Source organism: Rhinolophus hipposideros (assembly GCF_964194185.1).
Source record: "Rhinolophus hipposideros genome assembly, chromosome: 9".
Classification (NCBI taxonomy): Eukaryota; Metazoa; Chordata; class Mammalia; order Chiroptera; family Rhinolophidae; genus Rhinolophus; species Rhinolophus hipposideros.
The window spans coordinates 89,410,444-89,427,398 of NC_138055.1; the positions used below are offsets into that span (position 1 = coordinate 89,410,444).

The following is a 16,955-nucleotide window of genomic DNA, read 5'->3' on the forward strand; positions in this document are numbered from 1 at the left end:
TTTTAAAACAAACTTTTTTGTATACCTGAAAGAGTAGCTTTTGATAAAGAAAAAAACTGAAAACTAGTGTAACTATTTTACATATCAGATGAATAAATATGAATTGTATAGCAAAACTACTCTGAGTGGATCTCATCCGGGTAAGCATTTCCTAGGAAAACAGTGCTAACGAATGAATCTTCAGTCGCTTCCAAACTACTTAGTCTTAGCGTGGTCCGCGGCTAGGATGTGCGCTTCTGAGCTCGTTCCACAGCGGGCGCTGATGAGAGGCAGGAACGTGTGGACGCTCTGATGCGGTTGCGTACGTTTAAGAGCTTCCCGCTCTTACCGGTTGAGTTTAGACTTTTAACTGCCATCTGGCTCCCTGGTTTGGCTTCCTACTCTGTCTGGTGCCCCCTAGTGCTCATCACCTGTACAATCTTGAGTAGTTGCAAGAAGCGAAGGGGTCCAGGGAACCCAAGGATGCTTTCAAGAAAAGCATTCCATTACTGTGAACTGTATGGATCCAGATTTCCTCTCTGTCCAAAGCCATGGTATAAATTACATGTGTACTTCCATGTACCCGTATGGAAAGAGAGGGTGTTGTTTTACTAAGCCACCAAAGCAAAAGAAAGGTGGAAATTAAATTCCAACCAACTACAGGATGCAAGCTCTGTGGAGTTTGTGGTAAAAGACGCAAAGATATGTAGACCTTATTTTTTCTTGACTCCACCTCCTCCTCCCCCGCACCATTCTTTTTTCTTTCTTTTTTTTTTTTTCCTGGCAAAGAGTTCGCTAAGATACTTGATTTCATCAGGGCAGTCCATCTTCTAGAGCCAGAATATCTGTCTTGGGGCTGGGGTTGAGAATGTGGCCTTAATTGCTATGAGAGGGAGGCGGACAGAAGATAATTCTCCCGGTCTCCTTCCCTAACCCATTTCATCAATATTAATCTATGCGCAATCTTCACAAGGTTTCTTTTACCCCATAGAAATAGTCTGTAGCTCTTCTGGCTCTTTGAGCTCAGCCTCTGGTTTTCTTGCTTTGCCTTTCCTCTCCACCCCCACACCCCTACAGTCACTTAACACTACTGCAGCTCTCTCCATTAAAGATGAACAACAGATCATTTTTCATTGCATGGCAACCCTAAGAGCTCCCTCTCGCTTCAGCAGAGCATTATGGGAGTCTCTCCTCTCGTCCCGCCTCCCTCTTCTTCTTTTTCTCTTCCTGCCCCTTTTCCACAATTAATCCTTAAATAATGATTTTCCCAGCTAGCGCTGATTTAAGGATAGGGTTTAGCGACCCACGGTGACACTCCCATCAGCCTTCCAGAAGGGACGGTTTCCAAAAGAAAACTACAACTCCCACGAGGCATCAAAGTTAAGGCAACCGCAGGACATCACGGAAGTTGTAGGCGCCCTCTTCCCGAGTCCCTTTCAGTCCTCAAATGCGTAAACTACAAGTCCCAGGAGCGTCGGTACTGGTACGCCTGCGCGAGAGCCCCGAGAAGCGGTGGGGGTGGGGCTGCCCCGGGCGGTGGGGGGCGGGGTCCGAGCGGGCTGTGTGGAGGCTTCAGACTCCCGGCGCCATTTAGCGCGGAGAGTTTCCCCGGCGGACGCGGCTCTTCTCCCTCGGCCACTCTGCACCCGCGTCTTCGGTGACAGAAGGCGCCTGGTGGGGGTGACTACTCTTTTCTCTCCCTATCCCCCTTCGCCCAGTCCTCTCAGTCTCCCCTGCTCTCGGCCCGGAGAAGCAGCAGAGCCCGGGCCCCGCGGTGAGCGGCCCTCCCCTCCCCACCGTTCCCTCCCTCCGTCAGCCCCCGGCACCGGCCCGGGAGGAGACGGGGGTTTGCCAGGCCCGGGGCGGGCGGGGAGGCCTCGGGGAAGGGGGGGCCCGCTCCTCAGTCGCCGAGGCTTGGAGGCTCGGCCTTCCCCGTGCGGGCGATGGGCGCCGTGTGAGCCTGGTCCCCCTCGCTGGGGGCGCGTGTGGGCGGCGGCGGCCGACTGACTGAGTGTCCGGAGCCCTCGGCCGGCCCTCCCTCGCCTCCTCGGCCCCTCCCACTGCCTTTGGCCCCGGCGCTGCCAGCGCTCGGGAGTCCGTGCGCGTCCCTGCCTCGCGTGGCCGCCGCCCTCGGGGCCTAGCCCGCCCAGCCCGCGGAGCGGCAGCGGCGGGGACCCGGGGCCGCCGCCGCCTCGCCGCCTCCGTTTGGACTCGGTGCCGGCGCTCTGCCCGCCCCTCATGACTGCGGCGCGTCCGCCGCTCCAGCCTTCGCGGCCGCCGCTCGCCGCAGGATGGATGCGGACCGCGCGGCGCTGATCCCGGTGGCTCAGCGTGTGGACCGCCCGCCGACGAGCCCGCCTCGTGAGCCGCAGGAGCCGCCGCAGCTGGGCCCCGTGTCCCGCCTGGTGTTCGGGCTGACTTGTCAGTGCTGAGCGGGGAGCCGTCGGCGCCGATCCGAACCCGCCGGGAGCGGCCGCCGTCGTAGCGGAACCTGCCGACCTTCACCTCCCTCCGGGCCCGCCCTCGCCCTCTGTTCATTCACCGAGTCGGGCGCGCTCGCCTGGCGCCGGGGGACCCACCATGTCTGGCGGCGCCGCGGAGAAGCAGAGCGGCACCCCGAGCTCCCTGTTCCTCTCGCCGCCCGCGCCTGCCCCCAAGAATGGCTCCAGCTCCGATTCCTCGGTGGGGGAGAAACTGGGCGCCGCGGGGAGCGACGCTGGCACTGGCAGGACTGAGGAGTACCGGCGTCGCCGCCACACCATGGACAAGGACAGCCGCGGGGCGGCCGCGACCACCACCACGGAGCACCGCTTCTTCCGCCGCAGCGTCATCTGCGACTCCAACGCCACCGCGTTGGAACTGCCCGGCCTCCCGCTTTCGCTGCCCCCGCCCAGCGCCTCCGCGGGGGTTTCGCAGAGCAGCGCGCCGGAGCCCCAGCGCGAGGAGACCTTGGTCGCTGCCGCCGCCGTGCAGGTAGCCCAGCTGCCTCCGGCCGCTGCTGCCGCCGCCCCCGGGGAACCTGCCGCCGCGGGCCCTGCCGCCGCGACTGCCCCCAGCAGCACCAGCAGCAAAGACCGCCAAGTTTCCCAGCCCAACCATGTGGGGAGCAAAGAGGAGTCTCCTCCTGCGAGAAGCGGCAGCGGCGGCGGCAGCGCCAAGGAGCAGCAAGAGGAACGGAGCCAGCAACAGGATGACATCGAAGAGCTGGAGACCAAGGCCGTGGGAATGTCCAATGATGGCCGCTTTCTCAAGTTTGACATCGAAATTGGCAGAGGCTCCTTTAAGACCGTCTACAAAGGTCTGGACACTGAAACCACTGTGGAGGTCGCCTGGTGTGAACTGCAGGTATAGCCCCGCCTACTTCTTTATTTTACGGTGGTTCGGGTCCCAAACGTGGCTCGGTGAAGCCGGTTTACCGAATTCATCCTTTACTTGTCATTCACTACCTGTTCGCTCTGAGTGGGGGAGGCTAACTTTTGAAAGAGATCGAAACAGATTTCGGGGCACGTACCAAGAACTATTGATAGCCGACGAGATTTGCTACTACTTGGGAAGTAGTGGTGAAAAAAACGTTGGTGCAAACGCATTGCCTGCTTGTTATGGTTTTAGTGTCTGGCAAGAAGCTTGGAATGAGTGGGGAATTTTTTGAGTTAAAGTACAGTCTTCTTGCCTTGTACATTTCATTCTCCTCAGAGGCCCTGCAGGGATGAACTGCTGGTGTGTTACATGCTGTTTCCATCCCCGAGATCAGGCTGTTCTTTTTAAATAAGAACGACCTTGTTCATGAATGACCTTCCTTTGGCTATATCTTAGTTGGTGGTTGCACAGGCATTTAATAACTACTATAAAATAGACTTTCTTCTTCTCTGGCTAAATGCCTTGGGACTAGTAAGGTACAATAAGTATTTGATATTGTGCCACCTAATGATACTTCAGCCTTATCTGACATTGTTAATTAAAACTAATAATGTCTTCAGCCCCTTCACTACACAGTGAATAGTAAGAGACCACGTAAAATTGTATAAGTGCTTGGAGAGTTGTAATGTCACTGTTTTAATCTTGTTATAAAAGCTTTTTAAGCCAGAATTTCCCCAAAGTCCAAAGGAGTCACAATGCTTCCTTTTTAACCTTTCAGGGAGGTTTTCATAGTGTAAATAATGGTATGTCATTCTGGTTGACAAGTATATTCTACGTTTAAATAGCTGCGTTTGGGCTACTTGTTGCGTGACCTGTAGCAGCTTGATTTCCTCACCAGGAAGTGAACATAAGTTATTGAAGAAGCAGTTACACTGAATGAAAAAGTGAGCTACATTATACGTGAAAAGTGCCGTTATCCATATTCTTTTGCTAAGAAAATGGACCAAGTGAAATAGGATATGAAAGGAACCAAATAATATAGCAATTTGTTTTATCCATGAACTAATGTTAGTACTTAACCCTTTGAATGTCACCTTCCAAATGACCAAGGCCATACCAAATGTGAAGGGAAATTGACATGTGGAAGGACATAAAACTGCCAGGTTCTTTAGAACATAAATTTTTTAGGTTTTAAAGTTAATGATACAGAGCCTTCTAAGGCGTTATGAAATAACTAGTCAATTTCATAGTGGTTTAGAGTTGGAAAGGTGGCAGACCTTTATTAAAAATTTGTCAAACTATAAACTTTATTCCTATTGGTCAGGCCTCAGAAACTTAGGTCTGATGCATGCTTGGGCAGCACAGCACAGGTACTAAAATTGGAATGATACAGAGAAGAGTAGGATGGCCCCTGTACAAGATTGATACACAAATTCGTGAAGCGTTCCATAATTTTGGATAGGTGCTTTTTAACAATTTTTTTTCGTTATTGGTTACCTTCCTCTCTTAAGACGACCCAAATACATGTTAAACACTTTATGAATTAATTTTGGTAGTTTCAATTATTTAACTTTGAAGAATGTCATATGTGTGTTTTCCTTTATAACCTGGAATTTTCTGATAGTTTATTATGTTGGAAGTAATGGTACAGTGGAAAAAACTTAATTTGTCGAATGTCACAATAAGAATTTTGTCTAAGCATCTCAATTTTTTTTTGGCATTCATGACTTTTTGGATTTTTGTTCTCTGTTTAGGCATGGACATGGTTAAACTAAAGAATATCTGATATCCTTATATATCATATTTCTGTATTATTTTCAAGCCAGTTCAGGATTTGGCTGCAGAATCCCTAACTCATTGAGTGGTACCCTGGCTTAGAAACTTCCATATGTCGTTTGACCCTGCTTCTATAAGTTTTCGTTTTGGTTTTTTAAATGTGTTTATCCTAGCTCCAGGATTCTTTACAGCACTTGGTGAGCAGTGTTTTTATTTTTTTGACAAGGACATTTGCCTATTCAGTAGGTTAGTGTTTTGAGTTTTTGTCTTTGAATCCAAATTAAAGGACAAACCAAGGGATTACTAAAGTATTGGGAAGAAAGGAAAAGTTTTTCTACTAAATGTGTACTTCCCACATACATGTTTTTTCTGTAGGAAGACAGGAGAAATATTGTTTTCAGTTAAAAATCTTAGTATATTAAAACTGGACGAAATCTTAGGTTATTCTGCCCAACTACTTAATTGATACATAAAGAACCTGAAATCATAGAGCAGGTAAATGACTTGCTTAGGCTGGTAAGGAACACAAATTAAAATGGTTAGGAGCGAATAATTTGGAAAATGTTAAAGCATTTGTAATTTAGTAGATGGCTAATTAGTAAATTTCAAATATAGCAATTCTGTTTTGGTGTGGAGGTCCTCAGATTTCTGACTTCTGATTCCGGTATCGATTCTATCACTTCATATGGAGATATAGGCTTTTTGGGATGGAGAATGGGTAAGTGTGCTTGCTATACAAATCAAACTTGTTTCCATTTAGCTTATTTTCCTAGTCACAGTATGCATAGCTATCTATTAAAACAAGTATCAATTCTTGACATAAATAATACGTAGGTGATGTTTTGATACCATAAGATCTTAAGTGATAATTGAGATCTTTTAAGATGCAAATTTCTTTACCTGGTTTTATTAGGCAAATGATGTATGTGGCTTGGTCAGAAAATGTTACTGCTGGATTTTGCGGAGTTTACATTGCTTTTCTAGGGAAGGAGTTTTTAAATTTTTATTTAAGAAAGCATAATTTGCTTCAAGAAAACGTATTTATACATAGAGAGTTAGGAATGATTTACTTATTTTAAGCACCTTTCTCCCAAAGTTTCTTCTAAATATGGAGGACACTTGATATATTTATCTTTGATGAGATTGTTTCCAGATCTACCTGAAACGGGAGGTCATATCATAAATTTTGTTTAAGCTCCAATATGCTTAATGTTTGCTTTTCTCTGGCTTTTAGTAAGTTGAGGCTCATGTCTCATTGTGAATATGTGATATTAATGTTTTATAAAAAGTTTAGCAATGCTTCAGAAATGGGATGTGGTTCTGTGATTAAGAAACCATAACTTATTTCTTTGCTCTAGTTCTTTTTTTTTATCCTTTGTCTTAAAATTTATCTTTTTAAAAAAATTTATTGGGGTGACAATTGTTAATGAAATTACATAGATTTCAGGTGTACAATTCTGTATTACATCATCTATAAATCCCATTGTGTGTTCACCACCCAATCAGTTCTCCTTCCATCACCATATATTTGATCCCTCTTACCCTCATCTCCCACCCCCCAAGCCCCTTGCTATAGTTCTTAAAATAACTGATTGAACTGAATCTTGCTCTATTTGAATACCAAGGATTGTTTTTCCCTTTACTTTTTAAATTTGTGTTATATTCCTTGTTTTTTAGGATGAGAATCTGCAGTAATTCTCAGTCCCAGGAACTAGATTTTAGGGAATAATCTTTGGAGTTTGTTTGTTTTTAATTCTCAAAGTTCCTGATAAATGTGGGCAAAATTGAGATAACTTGAGGGAAGCTGCTATGCATGTTAAAGAATGATTGGTGACTTGTTTGGAATAATCCTTTGACGGGATAATTTTGGTTAGGTAAGATTTGACTTAAAATATACGTAGTTTTATTGCTATAGGAAGTAACCTTTGTGGTACAGGTGTTGAGAATTACATTTAGGTTTGATTTTTAATGATGTAGTTAGTTCTTAGTCTTAGGGGTTTATATATTATCTTCTTCTTTTATTTACCTTTTTTTTTTCTTTTTTAACGTTTAGTATCACAGTTGTTCCCAGTGTAAGAACTTGGAAGGAGGTTGTTTTATGTGAAACGAATTGGGAATCTGTTGTTGCCTGGTGACAGTTTATTTCTTGACATTCAGATTCTAGTGCAAGATTCTGGTGATTTGAAAGTCATCCTAGTTAAACTATGGAAACATTCAAGTAAAACTGGCCCTTGTTTTCATAAATCATCCTAAACCTGTTATTTGGATTTTCTGGTAACTTTAAATTTTTTTAGATAAAGCTGTAAAAGCAGCAAGACTGGTTATGTTCAAATTATACTTTCTGCAAATGTTAATGATAACTACAGTTATTAGGTTTTTCTGTACCAGTTCTTTATTTATAGCATCTTGCATTCATTTGAGCTTTTTATTGTTTTTGTTTTTAAACATAGAACCAATCTAGTCTGCAGGAATAGGTAAGACTTAGCATGACTTGAATTTACATTTGAAGAGGGTACTATTTTTCTGCGGTATAACATACCGTGTTTCCCCGAAAATAAGACCTAGCCGGACAATCAGCTCTAATGTGTCTTTTGGAGCAAAAATTAATACAAGCCCCGGTCTTATTTTACTATAAGACCCAGTCTTACAGAATACAATATAATATAATATATAATATAATGTAATATAAATACTGGCTTTTATATATATTAATTTTTGCTCCAAAAGATGCATTATAGCTGATTGTCCAGCTAGGTCTTATTTTCGGGGAAACACGGTAGTAATTAAGAACTAAACTGCCTAGTTCAGCTAATGATTGTGTCATCTTGGGCAACTTCTATACTAGTTTCTTAATCTGTGAATAGACTGTTATAAGTACCTATTTTATAGAGTTGTGATAGTTAAACGAATATATATATAGAGAGGGTGCCAAAAAATGTATACACATTTTAAGAAAGGAAAAAACTATTAAAATTGTAATATTCCATATATACTGATATCAAAAGATGAATGAATACAAGTCACACTTGACTTCTGCAGTTACAAGAGGTGCTCAAAGTGGTTACCATCAGCATAATTTTAATACAGTTTTTCCTTTCTTGAAATGTGTATACTTTTTTTGGCATCCTCTGTATGTATATGTACACACACACACACACACACACACACACGGTTGGACAATTAAGTTCGCAAACTAGAAAAAGTGCTACATACCTCATTACTGAATAGCACTATAGTCACCCTCGAAGTCCTCCCCTTGGGAAGCTATGCACTGCTGCCAGTGCCTAGTCCACCCTTCAAAGCAGTTTTGGAACTCTTTTTCTGGAATGGCCATCAGCGCTGTTGTCATATTACCCTTGATGTCCTGAATGTCATCAAACTGTCTTCATTTCAATATTTCCTTTATCTTGGGTAAAGAAAGAAGTCATTGGGGGCCAGATCAGGTGAGTAGGGAGGGTGTTCCAGTACAGTTATTTGTTTACTGGCTAAAACCTCCCCACAGACAGTGCCGTGTGAGCTGGTGCATTGTCTTGATGCAAGAGTCATGAATTGTTGGCAAAAAGTTCAGGTCATATAACTTTTTCACGCAGCCTTTTCAGCACTTCCAAACAGTAAACTTGGTTAACTGTCCATTTGAAACAAATTCATAATGAATAATTCCTCTGATAACAAAAAATGTTAGCAACATCAGTGCAACAAGAACTTAATTGTCAGACTTTGTGCACTTTATGCATAAGTTGGGATATTAACTGTGATGATACGTTTCTTTTAGGCTGTCTTTTTGAGGTATCAATAAAGTTTTTTGTTTGTTTGCATTTATTCTTGAAAAACCATGCAGCAAAACGCTGACTGTTGGTACCATTCTTAGATTAGGAAGTTTGGAGTTGAACATGGTATGGCGTCAGCGGTACTTTAAAATTATTTAGCTTTACCTGTTTTCTGCCTAACTTTTCTAGTTTCATGACCTGTCTCTTTCCCAAATGCCAGCCTTTCTGAACTACTAGTTTCCAGAATTTGCTAAAATCTTTTCCTTTTGGGATCATTCTTATAATACTCTTCAAATTGATTTGAGGTTATTTTCCTTTGTCTACTACACTAGTCTTTGAGCTCTTTGAAGATATAAATAGGTGCTCAATATACTTTAATAAATATTAAAATTTTTCTGTTACCAGGTTAGAAATAGTTGTAGGTCTCAGAGTTGTTTCATTCATATTCCTTGCCTTTCTTTGATCAACAGCAGATTCTCTGATCTTGCATTTGGAGAGTTCAATATGGTATAATACAGTACAATAAAGTGGAAAAGCACTCCAAGGCAGAACACTTGGGTTCTGGGTTACCCAATTATCTAACCCTGAGTAAGAAACTTAATCTGTAATGCTGGTGTATTATTAGTATGTTTTGTGGACTTAACAGGATTGTTGAGGGTCAACTGAAATACTGTGTGAAGGTACTTTGAAGAATGTAAAATGTTATATACAATATAACAATATAACAAAAATCCATTTTCAAGGCCACAAATTGAAAATTTAAAACATCTTAAAGTTGGGTTTTAGGAGTTATTGCTTTATCAACTTAGGAATTTTATCAAATCTTAAGACAAAATGGAAATCTCCAAAAGCTCTTAAAAGTGTTTTTATTTGGAAGAAGACTGTGCCTTTTACAGGTGGCAAACTTAATTTTGTATGTCGCTTTTTATATGTTGCTTTAAAAAGATTGGTTGATACATTCTACATGAGAGGTAAAAGTAACTTGCTTGGTTTTTTGGTTGAATTTATTGATCGTATAATATCTCCACCTTAATTTATATTAATTTAGATTTGTTTTCAGATGGGGTTTCATAGAATTTACTTCTTGATGTTGTGACTTGAATCTTGGCATCGCAAGATTGACATTAAATGTGCTATGTTAAATGAATGTGCTTAATGATTTTTAGAAAAGAATCCTCAGATAAGCTCTTTGTCATCACAAGCAAATACAGTTTTCCCAGGAATTTAGAAATTCTTAATAAATTTAAGAATATGAGTAATTTAAGACTGAGTGTTTGAAAATCTAGTTGTTATAATCATCACACACAGGTTAGTTAAGAAAAACCACACTAATTATTTGTTTAGATGTCTTTTGTGCAGCCAAGGTTCAGCTTCTCAGAGACAGATGATCTTTTTTTTTTTTTTGTCAATATGTATATGGTAGATGGTCTTGTATTAATCAAACCAAACTTATGTATATATAAACCAGATAGAGATGAAACTAATTAGTGAATCAAATCATTATTGATGTGCATTTTCTCAGGGGTAAACAGATTGCTTGGGATAATGACAAGATCATCTTCATGGCTAAATAGTTTTGAGCTAAATAACCTGATATATCTGTCCATCCCTGTGTGGATACTCTCCTTACTCAGACTGGTAGGGAATTGTGGATTAAAGTAAATTTGGGAAATGCAATAGATCATCTCTTTAACATGCGGAAGAGTTCCTGGACATTATCATTATCGTGTTTCTATGCTCTCCATACACGCCCCCACAAATACTCAGCTATAGGCAGTGGGGAGTAATGAAAGAACTTTAAGCAAAGAGGTTAATCGGTTAGACTGGCATAGTAGTAACTCTAGAGAATGCGTTTAAGAAAGAGTACAAGGGATGCCTAGAGTTTGGTTAAGGTATGAGATTTCTCGGGCCTGAATGAGCGCAGTAATAGAGGAGTGGCATCTTTAAATATTTAGGAGATAAGATATGCAGGATTGAGTGATTAATTTGATTTGGAGGACAAATGAAGTATGGATAAGGGTGGGGGTAGATGAAGGTGCTGTCAACTGAGGGAGGGAATAAGAAAGAATAAGGTTTTGGTTTTTTTGAGATGCTGAGTTTGAGGTACGAATTTGTGAAACCTCCAGGAAGAAGTAAAATAGTTAATTGGATATATTACTGAAACTCGAAGAGTAGGTCTAAGGTGGAGGTAGAGGTTAATGATTTCCAATTGTCTATATTAGTCAAAGCTAAAATAATGGAAGTAAATGAAATCATCTAGGGAGAGGATATACCAGGGGTACCAAAAAAATGTACACAAGTGGACACTTTGGTCAGCGTTGCTCAAGCAGTAGTTCGCCGTAATCAGGTGTCCAGACGCTGATGGTAACCACTTTGAGCCCCTCTTGTAATTAATTGCAGAAGTCAAACGTGACTTGTATTCACCTTTTGTTATCGGTATATATTATAATTTTAATACAGTTTTCCTTAAAAATGTGTTTACATTTTTTTGGTACTCTCTCTCTATATACATACGTAAGAGAAAGAGAAGGAAAGAGGGAGAGAGGGAGGAGAGAGGGAGAGAGACAGAGACTGACAGACTGGGAGAGACGGGAGAATAATGGTCTTAGGGTAAAATACGAATAACTAATGGATGGACAAAGGAAAAAAAGAGCGCAGGGGTTCAACTAAACAGAACGCTAGAAGAATGGTGACATCAAGGAAATAAAATTTCAGGACAGGAATATAGCAGAGAAGTCCATTTTGCATAATAGTAATTGTTGAGGATGGATTTTAGAGGAATAAGAAAAGAAATGTAGAGATTAATTACACTATTGAAATTGTATATCGCATTTGGCCATTAAGTCATTAACAACAAAATTCAGAATTACCTGAGGGGGGAGGTTGAACAAGGGAAAAGCACATAAGCAGATATAAGTCACTGGTAATATCCTAAATTTCTGCACTGTTCACTAGCCTCATTTGGCTATTTAAGTTTAAATTAAGTTAAATACAGTTTAATAATAAAAACTCAGTCCTTCTGTTTCACTAGCCACATTTCAAGTGTTCAAAAGCGATGTGTGGCTAAACGTATTACATGGTACAGATTCAGAACATTACTGTCATTGCAGAAAGTTCTTTTGGAATGTGCTGTGTCTAGATATTGGGTTGAGTTGTGCTTTTCAAAAACATAGCTTTATTGAGATATAATTCACACACCATAAAGAATACACAGTGTGGTACTTTTATAACTTAAGTCACACATTTAAAAAATACATACTCTATTAATATATAATATTAATAAAGAAGAAATAGCCTTTCCTTTTTTGGAAAAGATGTACAAAGGATGTTATCACAAATTCACGTATGCATGCAGAATTATTAAGAAAGATTAACATTATGTGTCACATTTACTCCAAATATTTGGTGTTCCACAGTTTCAAAAGAGTGGAAAATTTGCAGTAGACTTAAGGGGAGTGGCTGAGGAAGATTAAGAAGTAGAGACGGTAAGAATAGTTAATTTCTTTAGACAAGTTGGAACAAATATAGAGCAAGAAAGTTTGGGTAAGTAGAAGGCGTGATCAAGGATAAGATGGATAGATGAGCAAGGAAAGGTCTTTAAAAATTGAAGCATTGAAATACAATATTTTGTCTGCTTTCTCTGCCTCACCGTGTATCTATTGTAAGAACCTGTTCTAAGCCAATCACTGTTTTAGTTTTGTTATTCTTTGTGGATAGCTAAATTCAATCCAAGTAAGTTTTCAAACTTTATGCCATTTATCAACTAGGTTTCTACTCAAGCATTGGGAGTGATGTGCTCATTTTTGAAGTTTGCTCCTCTCCTACAATCTCTGGCATTCATACTACATTTGCATATCAATATGGTGACGTATACTTTATACGTAGGACATCTCTCTGAAATGACCATCCTTATGCATCCCTTGAGGGAACAGTCATATGTCTTATAATTCCATTACAAGAAATTATCATACTGTATGTAGGATATGGTCCGAATGGACTTTTTTACAACAAAAAGCCTAAATACTGCGTATACTTTCTTTAGGCCTTGTCTTTTTGCAGTGTTCCTTGCTAATTGATTTGGAAAGGTATTAAGAATTACTAATACTTACCTAATAAGAGCCCTTTTTGTGACAGGCACAATGCTATGCCCGCAGCATATTATTTGTAATTCTCACAACAGTGCAAGGCAGATATTTTTTCAATTTTATATTAGAGACAACTAACTCAGGTTTAGAAACTGGTTTAAGATTACATGGCTTATCTGGGTCCTTGTTCTTTACACTGCAGAAGGCTCTAGTTAAACCAGGAAGAGTTTGAATTCCAGTGGAATTCTAAATCCTTTTGTTCTCTAGCAATTGTAATATGTCGATGTGCATTTCACTTCAAGAAATAAATCTCTACTGAAATGGCCTTTTAGCCAGTGTATGTACGTAGATTCTGTAGGAGGGAGATGGCAGGTTTGTTTTACTAACTTCTTCGTGTGTTCACAGATGCTATTTATATTGGTTATCTTAGAGGATGTTTTGTTTAGACTTAAGTATTTAAGGAGAAGGAATATTATTTCTAAGTAGTCAATCTACTAGAGACAAATTGAATGGCTATAGTGTTAGTAGGATTTATGTCAGTGATCCTTAAACTACTTCGATGTGTAAAGAGTCTTCATTTTCAAGTTTTGCAATGTTGGTAAGAATTAATTGGATTTCTAAATTCCTAAAATTGTTAGGTAACAATGCTACTTTTTTGCTCACCAGGAAAGCAGAATTAAGGATGTTGGAGTACCAATGGATAGCTTGACATGTTAACGGTTAATGTATAATTGCCATAGGATTTGTTTGGAGATTGAGCTTATAGTTTATTAGTTTAGTTCTTGATACTGACAGTTTGAATTGACTTTTTTCCTTTGGTTTTTTAAAATCTTGTTACTTCTTTTTTTTTCCCACCGTTTACTTTGACATATTACATATGCTATTGAGGATTTGGCTCTCTTGTTTGTATGAGCTCCAAATAGAAATTTCATGTAAATTACGTAATTATGTTTTGAAATCCTCTGGAATGTCTAATTTATTCAGTATTTTTATGGAATAAGGTTTTACCTCACCTCCAGTAAGATTTCCAGATTAAGTTTTCTCCTTGAAATACCAAGACTTTGTATTCAAACAATTTGGTAAAACTCTTAAAGTATGTCAGTTAATATTACTTGCCTATGTACCCACCAGCACAGACTAATAATAAGCATATCACCCCCATAGGTCTGGATTCCTGGATGTTCTTTAGACTAAAATGATTCTTTGAAGTCAGACAATCTCACACTCTGTTATACCAAGGGTAATCCATAGTTGGGCACACAAGATTTCAGCTCAAAATACAAAATGTTCCTGTGGTGGTTAGGTAGCTTCAGTATAGGGGCTGGTCACCAGAAAGACCCAGTAATGATTAGCCAGTTGGAACTTTCAGCCCTACTAGCATCCCTGCCTTTGGGGAGGGGAAAAGGAACTAGAAATTGAGTTAATCACTAATAGCTAATGCTTTAATCAGTTATGCCCATGTAATGAAATATCCATAAAAAATAGTAAACAACCTAGTTCAGAGAGCTTCCGGTTTGATGGGCACATCAAAGTGCTGGGAGGGTGATGCACCTGAGAGGGCATGGAAACTCTGTGGCCGTCCCCCCATTCTTTACCCTCCCCCCATATCTCGCTCTACTGTGTTTCCCCGAAAGTAAGACCTAGCCGGACAGTCAGCTCTAATGCGATGGTTGGAGCAAAAATTCATATAAGACCTGATCTTATTCTACTGTAACATAAGACACCGTATAATATAATATATAATATAATATAATAATATAATATACTGGGTCTTATATTAATTTTTGCCCCAAAAGACACATTAGAGCTAATTGTCCGGCTAGGTCTTCTTTTCGGGGAAACACATTATTCATCTCTTTCATTTGGCTGTTCCTGGATTGTATCCTTTCGAATAAACTGGTAATAGTAATGAACTGTTCCTGAGTTCTGTGAATCATTGTACAAATGATCAAACCTGCTGGAGGAGGTTATGGGAACCCCTGCTCTATAGCCTGTTGGTCAGAAGTGTAGGTGGCAACTATGCTGGGACTTGCAGCTAGCACTTGAAGCCTTGTGCAACTGAGCCCTTGAACTGTGGGGTTTGTCTAACTCCAGGTAGTGTCAGAAATGAGTTGATTTGCTGGACACTTTGTTGGTGTCACAGAATTGAAAACTTTGTTGAAAAACAAAATTTGTGAAAAAATTGTTTTGTGAAGAACATGCATTTGTTATCAGAAGTATTGAGAGTAAAAACAGTTCAGAGTAGCCATTCTCCTAACTCCTCCGGGCTGTGGTGTCCCTTTAGGCACACTTCTTGCTGTAGGAGGGCTGCCATCCCTTCTTCCTCTAATATCTTCCTTTCTGGTACCAGAGAGGAACCTGGTAGCGGTACCAGAGAGGAAGATATTAATTTACTGTCAGTCTTTTTACATTCTTTCTGCTGATGCTTTTGGTGATATCAACTACCCTGAACTTACGTTGTAATTGTAGAAGATTGTAGTAATCCCACATTCAAAATCATTCCTTGTAAATAGAGATAACTTCTGTGATTCTTAGCACCAAAATCAGTATTTATTTTCTAAGGTTTTTCTGATGAAAATTTAGCATCCAAATTGAGATATGCTGTGTGTAAAATATGCACTGGATTCTGAAGATTTAGTATTAAAAAAAAGTTAAAATATTCAAACTTTTAAAAAAATTGCTTACCTGTTGAAAAGATAATGTTTGGATATGTCGGATAAATAAGTTTTTAATTTCATCTGTTTTTTTTACTTTTTTAATGTGACTACTTGAAAATTTAACATTGCACATATAGTTCATATTCTATTTCTGTTGGCCACTGCTGACCTAGACTATTCTGTAAAAATAAAATGCTGTGGAAGAGCTGATGCTGCAGTAAATTAAATTTACTACTTACTTTAAGAAAAAAAAATCTTAGCAACTTCCTTTTTGTGGTTTCTTTCATTACCACCCTTTATAAACCCTAATTGTGTTGCTATGGCTGAACACAGAAATTTGAGTTTTTAAAGTTTTTTCCTTTTGGTGTTTGGTGCTTTTAATACCTGATTATTATGAAAACTGGCATATAGCCCTTTAAAATTTTATCTTGTCTTTTGTTATTTACCAGCATGTCTGTATCAGGTATGATATTTCTTATGGTCCCATTCTTTGACAACTGCGAAGAGAGTTTTAGAAGCCAGTTTTTATAGCAAATATCTTCAAATATTTTGTAAATATTTTGGGCTATTTTGTATTTCAGATAAACTGCTAATGCATGTTTGGATATACATTGAATATATAAACTTGCTGCTTTATTTGTATGCGTTAGTAATTTCTGGCCATTGTGGCTCCATAAATTTGTTAACCAATTTAGTGCCCATATTCATCCTTTAATGTTATCGAGAAATAGGTTAACTTGATTTTTGGTGTCGTTTGCTTATAAAAGAGACTATTTGTAGTTCAACTACTTTTTTACATTAAGTTTTTCCAAAATAGTTAATTCTTTGAGTATTTATTCCTGTACAGAAAATAAGGATGAAGAGATTAGTGAAAATGTAGCTAACTGCTTTATTTTAATAAAGTTGTAAAATATTTGAGATGCCAAGACAATGCTTTTCAAACGCTAACGGTCATTTAATGACCACAGAAACCTCCTTTCCTTTTGTAGCAGGGCCTTTTGATAGTCGTTGCTTAGAGCTACAAACTCATTTGATTTTGATTCAGTTTTCTGAGTTAATAGGCTTTATTTATTTCCAGGATGGTTTTGTAACCGTCCTTAAAACACCCACAAAAAGATTTTTAAGAAAACATTTTTTAAATGTAATATATTATTATAAAAATTAGGAAATTAGAGGGAAAAAAGGAAATAAATATCACCAGCAATCAATCCCTTTATCCGGAGATAAGCATGGTTACTATTTGTAACTGTCTAATTTCTGTGCTTTTTGTTTTTTTATCGTACTTGTGATCGTACTATGTGTTGTTATAGTTTGCCTGTTGTATTGCATAGCAA

The 16,955-nt window shown here is 39.6% G+C and overlaps 1 protein-coding gene across 22 annotated transcripts in view; it reads left to right on the top strand.

Annotated features, from left to right (window-relative positions):
* Positions 1-1,524: 1,524 nt before the first annotated feature.
* The window catches only part of WNK1 (WNK lysine deficient protein kinase 1), a 145,571-nt gene continuing 130,140 nt past the window's right edge, over positions 1,525-16,955 (top strand). For all 22 annotated transcript variants that reach the window (XM_081059264.1, XM_081059280.1, XM_081059282.1 and 19 more), the window contains exon 1: positions 1,525-3,324. In XM_081059264.1, the coding sequence (XP_080915390.1) occupies positions 2,560-3,324 (765 nt within the window). In that variant the 5' untranslated portion in view covers positions 1,525-2,559. The remainder of the gene's footprint in view (positions 3,325-16,955) is intronic.